Below are 13,524 nucleotides of genomic sequence, written 5' to 3' on the forward strand. Positions count from 1 at the left end.
AGGACAATTTGGAGGAACCTGTGAGCAAAGGTTACAGTTGCTATGTACGCAAGAAAGCGGTTATCGCACATTAAATCAAGTCTTTTCAACAGTCCCATGCCTAAATATATACCTTTGAATAAACAACTAATACATATACTAATATGTATACACAAAGTATATTTAAGTAAATAAATATTATATAAGTAATATATTATATAAGTAATTATATAAATATTATATAAATATTATATAAATATTATATAAATTATATAAATATTATATAAATAATATTTTATAAATAAATATTATGTATTATATTATATGATATAAATAAATATTATATATAACTGATTAAATAAATTAATCGCATATCATATCATACAGTCAGTTAGTATCATATTTACAATCATCTATAAAATTAAAAAGAAAGAAACTGCTTGATTAAAATTTTTTTATAAATATTTCCGAGGTAAGTAAAAAAATTCGAGTAAACCAGCGCTTGGTTTCTGTCGACAAGATTTAACAGTCGCTTTAGATGCTGTCTTCTTCTTGTAGAACCAGGTTGTGCATGTTAAGATGAATAATTTTATAGATTTTTATGCGTAAATCTTTAACATGCTTCCATCGACTTATCCTCGACTCATATATCATTATGCATTTCCGTATGTGAACGACGGTGACTTTTAATGACCCGATGACAATAGTTGTCACGGTTGTTCCGTTCATTGAGAAACTGCTCATTACTGGTCGAGCCTGTTTGTGACATGATGACGATAAGAGGCCTAATGTATTAATACATTACAGCGAGTTTGACGTAAAGCGGGTCTAAATATTACAAAAAATTTCGACCACTTCCAAACTTCCTCGTACAATAAACATTTACCCATCGACTGTACGGGAAAAATATTATAATAAAAATTACAATATAATTTCTCTAATCATGGAATATCATATACAGCATTTTAGATACGAAATATCACGATATTTCTATCCAGCAATGTTACAAGTGTATTATGTGTATTTTATAAAAGAGTATTGAAATTACTTAAATATTTTAATGCACAAACAAATACATAATTAATAAATGACAGAACAAAATACGCATAATTAAAAATTTTTATAGTAATAAATGTCTTAACATCGTTATATTCCTGCTTTACAATAAATGTAAAAGAGGATGTAATTTATGCAAAATTCGTAAAAAATGTTTTCCTTGTGTATATTGTATTACATTTGCTCAAATCGGTCATTATATAAGAAATAATACAAAATATTAACATTGTTTATTGTATCTTTAATTCTAAATTAAATAAATTCTAATTAATTCTAAAAATCTAATTAATTCTAATTAATAAAATAATAAAAAATTATTAAAAAATATGGATTTCGAAATAGTTATAAATACATTCGCAGAAATTTTCAATAACACCAGATATATAAATAATAATTCATAAAAATTGTACGAATACGCCTATTTACGTTTGTGTCCTTGTATATTTCATTCTAAAAACCTTTATACATTTTTTTTCCCCATTATCGCTTCTATATCGCGACTGGGGGATGAAATTTATAAACTCGTCTTTAAGATCGTCTGTCACGCCGCTATTGCGCGCGGCGCAGACTCCTCGAGGACGCGAGATACGGAACGGAGCGGTGGCCGAGAAGTGCGGGCTCATCGTAAAACGTTACGTAACACCGATAGCGCCACTCGCGCCCCGCGCTCCTGACAGCTCGGAGTAGCCGCCGCGTCTTATCATGTCGCCGCGTCGCGCCGAGAGGATACGTGCGTCGTCGTCGCTCAAGGTCCGCGACGCTCGGGATATCTTCGCGGCGGCGACGATCCATGGGTGATGATTCGGCGAGATATCGGCAAGTGAAAAATTGACGAGCAGCGAAATCGTGAAGGGCGGACGAGGGCGAACGAGGCGAGAGCCAGATAAAGTCGGTTTCCTCTTTTTCATTTTTTTTTCCTTCTCCTTTTTTTTCCCTCCCGATAACAATTATTATTACGCTACTCGCGACTCTTACGCAACTCCTCCGCCGCCTTCCTCTCTCGGCAGTAGCATTCGTGCTACTGGCCAATGACCAGGGCTAGATAACGTGCATACGTGCGACCCACTTACGGACTTGCTAATCTTGGACTATAACTCGAACTAGATTCCTCCGAGTTACTACGGCCTCCTCCTTCTGCTCCTTCTCCTCCTCTATTTCCTTTCCTCCCCTTCTTTTACGATTATTTTACACCGATAATTTTACACCGCGAAAATCTTATCGCGCGCGCTTATTTCTTCCCCTTCGATTTCATCATGAAGCAATTTTTTTTTAATTTCGAAGAAAGAAGAGAGAGAGAGAGAGAGAGATGACATTTCGAAAGGATAAACAAAAATAACCTGTGAATATTTTCTTCATAAAATGCATTATTTTAATTGTAATATTTCAGATAAACTTGCGAAATATTTCGAAAAGTGAGGCAGTGCTTTGACATTTGGAAATATATTTTTTGTGCACGCTATATTTCGGTAAGCAACGCAGATGTTTTGTAAAAATTATGCTATGCGACTGGCTGAACATTTGTTAGAAAACTCAACAGTAGCTTCTAGATAAATCTAATAGAAAAAAGATAATCATATGATGTAAGGATACTCAAGGATGATATATTTATTCTCTTTCTCTCTCTCTCTCTCTCTCTCTCCTTCTCTTCGTGTGTGAGACCTAAATATACATACTTATCTCATGTAAATACGATATATAAAGAGGTGCGGCTAGATTTATCGCGTTATGATATCGAAATTTGTAATTTCTGGAAGATACTCTTCCGGCTTTGTGTGTCAACGTAATGAAAGCTAAATAAACTCAATAGAAATGGAAAGATGCTTGACTCCCGACGTGAATAGAATCAGATATAGAGGCAAACATGAAATGAATACGTAAACGAAAACGACCCAATTGCATTATGATGATAATTTATCACGGTGATCATCATCGTCCATGCCTTCTTTCGGAAGACAAAGCTGTTTTTTCTTCTGCATTAATATTTAATTAGATATAATTCTTTGAAAAATATAATCCTTTGATAATCGAACATAAACGAAAATGCCACGTGCTAAGAACGGAAACACAAAAGCTTTTGTATAACTATAAATATAAGAAAATTAATTGATCCATTCACTTATACGTCTATGCAAAAGATATATTCCCGGTCCAAGTTTCAAAAAAAATCGTTATAGAATCTTTTCCTGGTGACGGTTGAAAAGAAAGAATTTTTCTTCGTTTTGCCTGAAAGCCTCCTGGAAGCTTTTCTAGAAGGTCTATCGTGTGATACATGTATGCGTGTATGTGTGTGTGTGTGTAAAAATTGTCAGATTCTTCTTTTACAAGTACGTATAAAAGTATAATTTAAAAGAATAAAATCGAAGGAATATTACAGAAGTCTTGTAGTGAATTTTTAATATTACGAATAAATTAACAATAAATAAAGAGACAGAGAAAGAGAGAGATAGAGTCACGCTTATTTAAATATCTACTATAAAAGTTTCGAAAAAAAAATTTATATTAAAATAAATTTATATTAAATTAAATTTATATTAATATTAAAATAAATCGTCAAATAGGAATAAAAATATCTATCAAAACTGTAATAGAAATGAGAAGCGAAGGGGGAGGAGCTTTTTAGATCGAAGGAGAATGAATTTTCGCACGTGTTTAGACAGATGTAATATTTTGCTCCCACCGGAAGTATGGCTATCTCGACAAAAGAAAGGCGAATTCTTCTTCAGTTTTCTATATTCTACAGTCACAACTTCCGGGAGCGACGCTTACCTGAAGATTATAAAACTCTTTTTATACTTGTGCACAGTCTTGGCAACGTTGGAATGCACGTGCACGCATATATAAGTATCCCGAGCGTTTGAAAAATCTTGCCCATGAAAAATTTTAAAATATATTTAGATATATTTCGGGATTAAATTCGCGCTTGTGCGAATTCTTAAATCTAAAAAAAATTCTTCAATCTAAAAAAATAAAATCTGCTACCTGAGAAAGCGGATTGTCAAAGGGAGAGGAGATCATGCTTAGAAGAAGGATGGCAATTCTGGAGTAGAAAAATTAATAAAATCTCCAAAGAAAACTGTTGGAAACCTCTGAAATCTGCAAAAAACGACATTCCGCGAATACGCGACGTACGTATCTTTCGATAGCGGAATGCGCGCGCTACGGGAAAAAAAAAACGAAAGAACAGCCTCGTCTACGAAAATATGACGACGCTCTCCTCGCGGGAGTGAAAAAAGATCGCGCGCCAAGAGAGAAACGACAGACACATGCACGCGTGTCGTGCCGACTAGGACGAGCCGAGGATCGCGCTTTTTTCGCGGCGTTTACAAACACGTGCTTTCCGCGGTCGCCCGTCGAAGAATTTCGATCGAGGGAAGGTGTCCCGCTCCCTCGAACGGGAATCCACGGACGGGAGAGGCGAGGGGAGCATCTCGGAGAGATATCTCTGCCGAGGCACATTTTTTTCGACGCGCTGCAAGAGAGCGAAATCTGACAGTTGGGCCACGATGCGCGGCCGATTCCCTGTCGCGAGGCGAGTAAGCCCCGTAGACAACCGGGTCCGGTCGCGAGGAAGCCCGCGCGGCGCGGCGCGCCTCTCGAGCACCACGTGCCTACGCGCCGTGGCATTGGTTCGCCTCGGCGCAGTGGCGTCTCCCGGCATGAAACGCTACGCGCGATGGCGACAGCGAGCCGGTGTACGTGCGTCGAGACACCACGCGCTACATTACAATATATCAAAGAAACGTCTCTCGGACGTCAGACTCACCGATACGGTCCATCATGCGGTGAAGCGTGCCAGGCAGGAATCGGGCCCAAAATCGCGCGGCCGGCCGTTGTTTACGATCGTCGAACAGACAGAGAGAGAGGGGGGGGAAGGAGAGCTGTCAACGAGAATTTTCATCGGTCAAAAGTCAACAAATGTCGGAGCGTGTCGGCCGAGGCCGATCGTCACCGTCGCCGTCGCCGTCGTCGCCGTCGTCGACGTTGTCATCGCCTCGCGAATCCAGGGGACGGCCCCGAGATCCGGCCGCTCCGACGAGGAAACGCGGGTGTGCCGAGCACGTGTGCCGTGCGAATTCCCTCGCGTCGGAGATTCGACGCCACGACGCGTCCATGCGGCCTGGTTGGCTCTGCGCGCGCTCTTCTCCCGCGCGCGTCTTTTCGCGCGGCTTGACGGACGACGCGGCGGCGGCGGCGGCGGCGGCGGCGGCGGCGGCGGTGGCGGCGGCGGCACGCGCTCGTAGGAAGGAAATACGCGCGACGACACTCACCGGCGTGCAATTAAGTGTATTCCACTCTGTTCCACGCTCGCCGATCCTGCACCGATGCGTCGATGTCGCTGTCGCTCTCGTCTCTCGCGCGCGTCCCTCCACGCCGCTGACAGATTGAGATAAACAGACTGAACGCGACTCGGTCCTTGCCGTCAGCGCCGAATTGACAGTTGTAGACAGGTGCGCTTCTATTCAGTGGCGGGAAGCTAACGTCAAGCGGCTCGTGGCGCCATCGTCTAGCCGCTCGTCTTCGGGGAGAGGGTAACGATTCGCGGGTTTACCTCGCGAGGGTATGCGTCGATAAGGCGTATTTGCGTTTGACAGCTGGAGGAGTATAATCTTTCTTCTCCAGGAAAAAAATTGTGAGCGGTTAAAGGCACTCCAAACCTCCTTCGCTCGAAGGAAACAAAAAAAAAAAAAAAAAGGAAAAATTGCAGTCTTGTATCCTTACGACCAGAGGTAAAGACGGAGGAAATTTATTTGAAACCATTAATTGTAAGAGCTGTGGACTTGCCTCAAAGATATAGATACAATTTGTATAAAGATATAAAAGATAAAAGATACAGCAAGAGGAATATTTTGAGAGTAAAAATTTGTAGGATCAAGAAGGATCAGATACAAAGAAGAAAGAAAAGACAAGTTTTATGAAACGAAAGGTGTCAGAAAACCGTAAAAGATAAAATCGTTAAACACTACATTAAAAACCTCTCTTTTCAAACACCTGAAGTAAAAATCTAATTTTCGATTATAAACATATAGAAGAGCGTATCAATTTATTTCTACTTTAGCTCTATCAATAGTATCATGAGGAAGAATATGAACACTCGTATCAATGGAACAAATGTTATTCTAGTACCGTATCAAGAAAAGCATGTCACAAAGTATGTATTGTCATATTACATCATTTCTCTCTTTTTTATATATCCTACATATAATAATTAATTTCTTTGATATTCATATGAAATTTATTATATTTAGGTACCACGAATGGATGAAGAATCCGATGCTACAATATTTGACAGGCTCCGAACCATTATCGTTAGAAGAGGAATTCGAGATGCAAAAGCGGTGGCTCGAGGACGAAGATAGTAATTATTTGTTAGTTTGGTCCTAATGTTGTCCATATTGTATCATGGAATGTTAGCTTCAAGCTGTTGCAGAATGCACCTTCATTATTCTGGATAAATACATCTTTCTGTCCACTGGAAGCGAAATAGGTACGCATGTCAGGTTGCATCAAGACTACAGTATGTAACTTTTCTATCAAATAATCGCTTTCAGATGCCATGATAGGAGACACGAATTTATTCTTTAACGATATGCAAGAACCAAATATTGCCGAAATAGAGATTATGATAGCTGATGAGGCATATCGAGGTAAAAGAAGAGGTTGGGAATCTGTTATTCTTATGATGCACTATGGTAATTTATATTGATAGTAATGGCTAATTTCAATATTTTTTTTTAATACTAATTTATATTTATTCTGCAATAGGCTTCGAAACACTGAATATTAATAAATTTCGCGCCAAAATCAAATCGGACAATATAATGAGCATAAATATGTTTGAGAAGCTTGGTTTTAGAGAAGTAAGTTGAATGACTTGACCTTTAATCGCATGTTTATATTAAATATTTTATTGCTTATATAGATAAAATAATAATTTAGGTAGAAAGAAGCGAAATTTTTCAAGAAGTCACTCTTGAGAAGGAAACATCTTCTGACTGGATGAACTGGTTACATTCTGAATTGCAATCTGTTTTATCTAATTCACATTAATTTGTCACTCAAATTATCATTCTTGTTAAACTAACTACATAATAAATTACTAATGTATATATATTTTTAATTGTACAACTTATTGTACGAATAAAAATGTTGATAATATAGAATGTAAAAGTTTTTAATAGATGCCTTTGTTTCTCCTTACAATGCACAGTAGCAATCATAGAATTAAACCGGGATGTTAATGCAACACAATTGATATAGTTGAATACATGATTGGACATGATTGAATCTAAATGGTTATAAGCAGCTTCTATATGCCAGTATCAGCATCACTCTTCAAAGTAGCACCATCCATTCAAGCGCCTCTATCAGTTACAACAATAATAATATTTATCTTGCCTGATAATGCAAACGTGAAACGTGAAGCAAGCGATAAGAGATTTGTGATTAAGTATAAGGAAATATGTCGGTGACGAAGGTTCTTCGAATGATGAATAATATTATGCAGAAAAGACCGTTGCTGTACAACTCGGTGATATACGGTTCCTTCTTCACAAGCGCCGAGCTTATTCGACAGAATTTTACTAATGTATCCAAGGTGAAATGTACATTTGGATTTTTTGCCTCAAGATAATACATGAATACAGAGAAATTTTTTTGCAACATGTTCATGCTAATGAGTGGATTGTAATCGTGTATAGCCAGTCGCTGAAGAGTCTAGAAGTTCCGCCAATACCAAGGGGCCGATATTAATACAAGTACAAAGACTATGTGAAACATTGAATCTCATAGATGAAGACACTTCGATGCAGTCGACGAATTATAATTGGCCTCAGTTGAAAAGATGTGCAATCTATGGCTGCTTTTTGGCCGGACCGATATTATATAGATGGTATTTCGATCATTGAATTGATGTAAAGTGTTCATTTGACTTCTTGATGAATTAATATAAATGTTATAATGGCAGGTACAAATGGCTCGATACATTTTATGGCGGAACATCTGTAAGAATTGTGCTAACGAAGCTCCTCGCGGATCAATTTATCTTCACACCGCCGCTACTTGTGTTATTCTTTACTAGTTCGTATCTCCTATGCACTTTGCGCGAAATTTATCTTCTTTTTCATATAAATTACGATTAACTCTGTAAATCTTACAGGTATGAGTTTGATGGAAGCTAAATCGGATATCCTTCAAGAATGTAAAATCAAATTTCTGCACACTTTTCAGGTTCGTTTTGAGACGTAAAAGTCAGGCCGCAAATATTATATATATTTCTGTTTTGTTCTTTCAGACTTCATGCGGATTTTGGCTACCAGTACAATTTGTAAACTTTATGTTAGTTCCACCGTCTTTACGAGTAACATACGTCAGTATTGCTTCCTTCTGCTGGATCAATATTCTCTGTTACTTAAAAAACGTGCCTGTTGCTGAATATGAACAGAAAAAATAAAAATACTGGAAACTGCGTATTAAATGTTGTATTATGCGTACATATTTACATGTATACCTGAACAAGTAAATATAAAATATTCTCGTTAATGAGATTGGAAATTTATCTATTTCTTTTGGTTTGATATTATTATATTGTTATGTGTGCTGTCAATAAAATTATCCCAAGAGATATAAAAATAATATTTAATACAAGATTAGCATAATTGTAAACAATTTGTTTGGCATTTATTTCTTCGAAGATAGTTTTATTTACAGGAACACAGCATGTTGCATTGGGATTGAATATAATTATTTCCCTTCAAAAAAATAATGAAAGTGAAAATGCTAGGCCCTCAGAATTTATTATTTATGTACAGAATATATCATCGTCTTGCGGCCTTAAAATCAAAAAGAGATGGTTTAAACAAATCGAGATAAGAAATATAGATACAAAAAAAATAATAAAATACTCTGGAACATTGTTGGGTGATTTTTGAAATATTTTCTATTATAAGCCAGCCTTGTCATTCAATAGAGATTAGTCTGAAGATAGTCAGATTGAATTAAACTTCTGGAAGAGAATTTCTTACATTCTGAATGTTACATGCTATCAGAGACAAGTATCACACGCAATATTATTGCTAAGTAAAAATTCCATGTTATATCGTTATGATACTGTCTGCCTACTCGACAGTAAACAACACAAGCTTTCAACACAAGAGTATTATGATTGACGAGCGATTGGTGCTTGGAGTTTATATATCCGCGTTTTATCAACTTCTTTTTTAAGAGCAGTCTTGTGTATATCTCTATATAAACTACATTACCGTGCGCAGATATACGAGTAAATACATGACTTGACAGCAACAACACGAGTAAATAAGTCCGACTGTCGCATGTATTCTCGAGCGCGTGCTGAGTCATATATTTGTCTATTTCGATAATACGATTCCATCGTATGATTATCGGTGAATAATTAAGAAAGACGTCTAAGAGGAATCCAACCCTATCTTGTGGACGAAAATATATTGATTGTTCCGCTGGTTGTGCGCTTTCTTACAAGTCGCGCCGCTACTATAAATAAAAATCAATACACATATATGATTTTCTCACGTGCTTAAGTTTATACCTGTTTACTTACCAGTTGCATCCTGTGGCGTTAATGGTTTATCAATTACTTTTTGGATCACATGCATCCATTGCGATCTATCGTCGTCGCTTTGCGCAGAGAGCAGATAAGTTCTGTCGGGTGTCTCGAGAGTAAACGAAAATCCTTGGTCTCTAGCACCCGGCGGTACACCAATCTTTACTGCGAAACCTTCGGAACTGTGTCCTAGGAAGATTTCACCTTTTGGATGTGCGTCCTTATAAGATAAAGACGATATTAACAATATAGATCGATCGAATAAAATGAGAAATAAAATTTAATATAAAACATGCGAACCATGGGATCATCGTGATACATGAGTTTTCTGCCGTCTAAGGTAAACCATCTCTTTTTGTAAGCGTCCGTATGTCTTGGCCCGGTTTTCCATAGGAAACCTTCGCGCGGAAAATCTCTCGTGAGTTGCGACAATAACTCGTTTTCACTTGCACCCGGATATGCCACTTGTAACCGATGAAGCTTCGCGCATCTGATCGCGAGGTACCAATTCGTGATTACTTCTGGATCTTCATGATACACATAGATATGTCTCGTTGTACCATCCTTCATAAAGGACAATTGCAGACTGTTTTGATTGCCAGTTTTAGGTGGTGCAAACGCCACGTTCAATTCTGATATTCTTAACACAGCTTTGGGTTCCTTGAAATACATATAAAATGTTACTGACGTGTGCATTTTAACTCGCGAATTGCATCTATCTCATTCAAATCACCTTATTTTCTTTGACATGATACTTGAGTGTATCCTCTGCCTCGCAGAGCACAAATTTTCGAGGATGATAACGTGAATCTTCCTTCCCACGTTTCATCAAAAATCCCTCCATAAATCCTGAGACATAGTGATTTTGTCTTTCGGGGTGACAAAATTCTTCCCTCTCATATTTTGCTCTTATCCACTGTTCAACTAAAACTCTAATAATTTTCAAAAAATTAGTTCCTAATAATCCAGACTTTACTATTAAACTTTGATAGAAATATACCATTTAACGTTTAACTATAATCTACCATTGTTAATTGATAATGTGACTAATAGTATATGTCATCAGAGATAATAAACTGAAACAGGAAAACCACAACTAGTATTTGATAACTCACTGTGGAGCATCTGGGCTTGGTCTACGATAGCAAGATGGTACACGTTCCTCATAGTGCAGTCTCGCTATGGTATTCCCCACTTCACGTACCCTATTCACTTGAGAATCTTCCCACCTATCTAACTTTAAGTGCTTCACTTTCGATATATGTGCTCCCATGGATCTGTGTACACCGGCACATCTTGTGCAAACAAATATACCTATGTTGTAAGATGCCCATTCTGGATCTGAAATGCGGAATGACAGTACGATCAGCAAGCCGTAACGTGTCCCAGTTATACTTAAAATGAGAAAAAAAGAGTTATCACGCCTATTCTCAGTAAAGATCACTATCGACAGGAAGCTACTTATCGCACGAGCGATTATTACGCTTAATGTCGTAACGCGCGGCCAACTGCCACGATGTTGAATCAAGACGTTACGCGAATCGCTTTCGACACCGGGATCAATGACACTTTGCGCGCTTACACGATTAATATTGAAATATCACGATACAAAAACAAACACTTCTCTCTCGAAGATTGCGCGACGATTTTCCCGCAGGTTAAATCGAACGTACGCGAACGCACGCGTCTCGCTCGCTCCACGAGATGAGAATAAATGCAACCTTCTTACGGAACGCACTCACTCTTGGCCCCACAGTCCGCGCACACGTTGTTCCCAGGCTTTTTCAGGAGTTCCGCCAACAACTTCTCGTTCGTATCCGCCATCTTAAAACATTGACATACGACGATGTTCATACACCGTGGACGAACGCGGCTCCTCCTTTTTCCGACTCCCTCATCCGTCACGATATAAGTATCAGAGAGAAGACTGAGAGATGTCATAGCCTGCTTTTAGATGATCTCTGAAAGCGATACTCCCTCTACATTGAAAACGTGGACGTGAACTACAAAGCCAATGCCCATGAATGTTCTCAGAGGGTAATATATAATGTGCACAATTTCTGGTTTTGTTCCGTGCTATGTGCACGAAATGCCGGTAGCACTAGTGCTGTATAACAAGATGCTTGTATATAAATAATATATAAAGATACTATGTATGTAAATTGATAGTAAATAAATTATTCAATCGCGAAAGATACTGTAATATTCAAAGATGAAATAAATATTTTTCTATATTCATTGTCATATTTACATCTTTTTATTTACAAAACACAAGATGCCTGCTGTGGGATAAACACATTTTTAATCGTATTTCTATAAATCTTCTTAATTAGCAGTAAACTGATCTTTGATATTTATCAATCATTTTTTTAATTATTTAAAAATTTAATTATTAATACATGTATAGAATTTGTCAAATTAATCACTGATTCTTCTGAAGTTTTTATAATTAAGACTCGAAAAATATAGATGTTGCAAAATATTTTAAGTCTCTTCCTTTATATAAAATATAAAGAATTCATATGTTCCATTCTAATATAGCTAACATATTTATATATTTTTATTATAATTTTCATACCAGCATAATACTTTTGTGCTTAATACTTTATATAATACAATGTACTAAATTATAAAATTTAATATAATTACAAAATAGTATTACTATTAATAAATAGGTTGTATGCATACTACTTTAGTTTCTACCCAGGTAGAACATGAAACTCATAATGACATCATTATGACGTCATCATGATTTTATTTATCACTTAAAAGTTACCTAAACAAAAATGATTAAAAAATGAGTTAAAGATGACAAAAAGAATCATAAATTTTTAAGTTCAATAATCGCATTATATAATTTTAAAAAGATTATGTTGCTTAAATATAAATAAAATATACATGAATAATTAAATAAACAAGTAATTGCGTAATATACTTATTTATATATATATAAATAAGTCAGCAAAACATTGCCAAAAGTATATCAAATGAGATCATTATGATTTTTCTATGACTTAAAAATGACTTTTAGGTGACGTCATAATGATGTCATTATGAGTTTCATGTTCTACCTGGGTAATCATTTCCAATCACTATGCATTTCTAGCCAATATATTCTCTTCTTCGAAAAATTAAAAAGAAAATGGCATAAGAGCCAACGCGCGGTAGTTGGAGCGCAGAGAAGCAACAACACTTCTTTCTTTTTTCTTTTTCTCTTCTTCGAGTTCTTGGATTATTATGGTTTATTGTATTCCTTTGTGTTAACATCATAAAAATTACCATCACTTGTCATGCTTATTCCTTCCTATGGAGAATCCCATCGGAATACTTTCTATGGACATTTGTTCTCAGGTATAGATATTCAAATCACTGTAGTTGCCTTTTTCTATTTTCTCGATCATTGTCCCTTTTTCTTTCATTGTAAAATATAATATAATTTGAAATGTAATACAAAATAATTTATAACATGGAATAATTTATTACACGAAAATATCCAAAATATATGTATAATATTTTATAATATAAAATTCACTAAAAATTTTTACATAGACAAGATTAGCAATGATTAATCCCTAAGATTATTGGAATTTTAATATATTTTTCTTAGCATTAAAGGAATATTAAAAAAATCTTAATGATCACCTAATAGCCCTAACAATCCTATTTATCGATTAAGTGAAATTATTCGAGGAAAGCCTATCTCTAATCACGTATATTTTAATTATGTGCCCTAATTACATTCTCTAACCGCGTGCCCTAACCGCGTGAATAAATGTCCAATATTACGTACTATTGTACGTAAAGCTTTTCTTCAGGCCAGTTGAACTTACTTTTCGTTGATCCTGGCCACTTTCTCGCTCGATCTCTAATCAGAGATCGAAAAAGGAGATAAACACTCCTTCTTTTGCCGATTA

At 36.5% G+C, this 13,524-nt stretch overlaps 3 protein-coding genes across 7 annotated transcripts in view; 1 reads left to right on the forward strand and 2 right to left on the reverse strand.

Annotated features, from left to right (window-relative positions):
- The window catches only part of LOC145967467 (uncharacterized), a 48,010-nt gene extending 42,547 nt beyond the window's left edge, over positions 1-5,463 (reverse strand). For 2 of the 4 annotated variants that reach the window (XM_083092388.1, XM_083092387.1), the window contains exons 1-2: positions 5,304-5,463; positions 4,799-4,913 (exon numbers count right to left, since the gene is read on the reverse strand). In XM_083092388.1, the coding sequence (XP_082948514.1) occupies positions 4,799-4,814 (16 nt within the window). In that variant the 5' untranslated portion in view covers positions 4,815-4,913; positions 5,304-5,463. Of the gene's footprint in view, positions 1-4,798; positions 5,133-5,303 lie in introns of those variants that run through there. The other 2 variants (XM_083092386.1, XM_083092384.1) reach the window with 1 other exon arrangement.
- Positions 1,697-8,590, forward strand: LOC145967468 (N-acetyltransferase 9-like protein). The gene is made up of 11 exons (XM_083092390.1): positions 1,697-1,851; positions 6,092-6,184; positions 6,282-6,391; positions 6,464-6,520; positions 6,585-6,725; positions 6,799-6,893; positions 7,195-7,203; positions 7,734-7,924; positions 8,000-8,112; positions 8,192-8,262; positions 8,327-8,590. Exons 1-11 carry the CDS (start codon positions 1,826-1,828, stop codon positions 8,483-8,485), a joined length of 1,065 nt encoding a protein of 354 aa, XP_082948516.1. The 5' UTR covers positions 1,697-1,825; the 3' UTR covers positions 8,486-8,590.
- A 66-nt stretch (positions 8,591-8,656) lies between these two features.
- Positions 8,657-11,509, reverse strand: LOC145967466 (arf-GAP with dual PH domain-containing protein 1). Of its 2 annotated transcripts, none has more exons than XM_083092380.1 (6): positions 11,353-11,509; positions 10,726-10,951; positions 10,344-10,542; positions 9,911-10,270; positions 9,608-9,830; positions 8,657-9,540 (listed from the first exon to the last, which is right to left on the reverse strand). In XM_083092380.1, the coding sequence occupies exons 1-6, from the start codon at positions 11,462-11,464 to the stop codon at positions 9,473-9,475; spliced, it is 1,188 nt and encodes a 395-aa protein (XP_082948506.1). In that variant the 5' UTR covers positions 11,465-11,509; the 3' UTR covers positions 8,657-9,472. The 2 variants fall into 2 exon arrangements, with proteins under 2 accessions (XP_082948506.1, XP_082948508.1); XM_083092382.1 differs by having other exon boundaries at positions 11,340-11,504.
- Positions 11,510-13,524: the final 2,015 nt, after the last annotated feature.

The sequence above is a fragment of the Camponotus vicinus genome, unplaced genomic scaffold, assembly GCF_025532165.1.
Source record: "Camponotus vicinus isolate PSW18456_S1 unplaced genomic scaffold, iyCamVici1.0 SCAF_2, whole genome shotgun sequence".
In the NCBI taxonomy this organism is placed as follows: Eukaryota; Metazoa; Arthropoda; class Insecta; order Hymenoptera; family Formicidae; genus Camponotus; species Camponotus vicinus.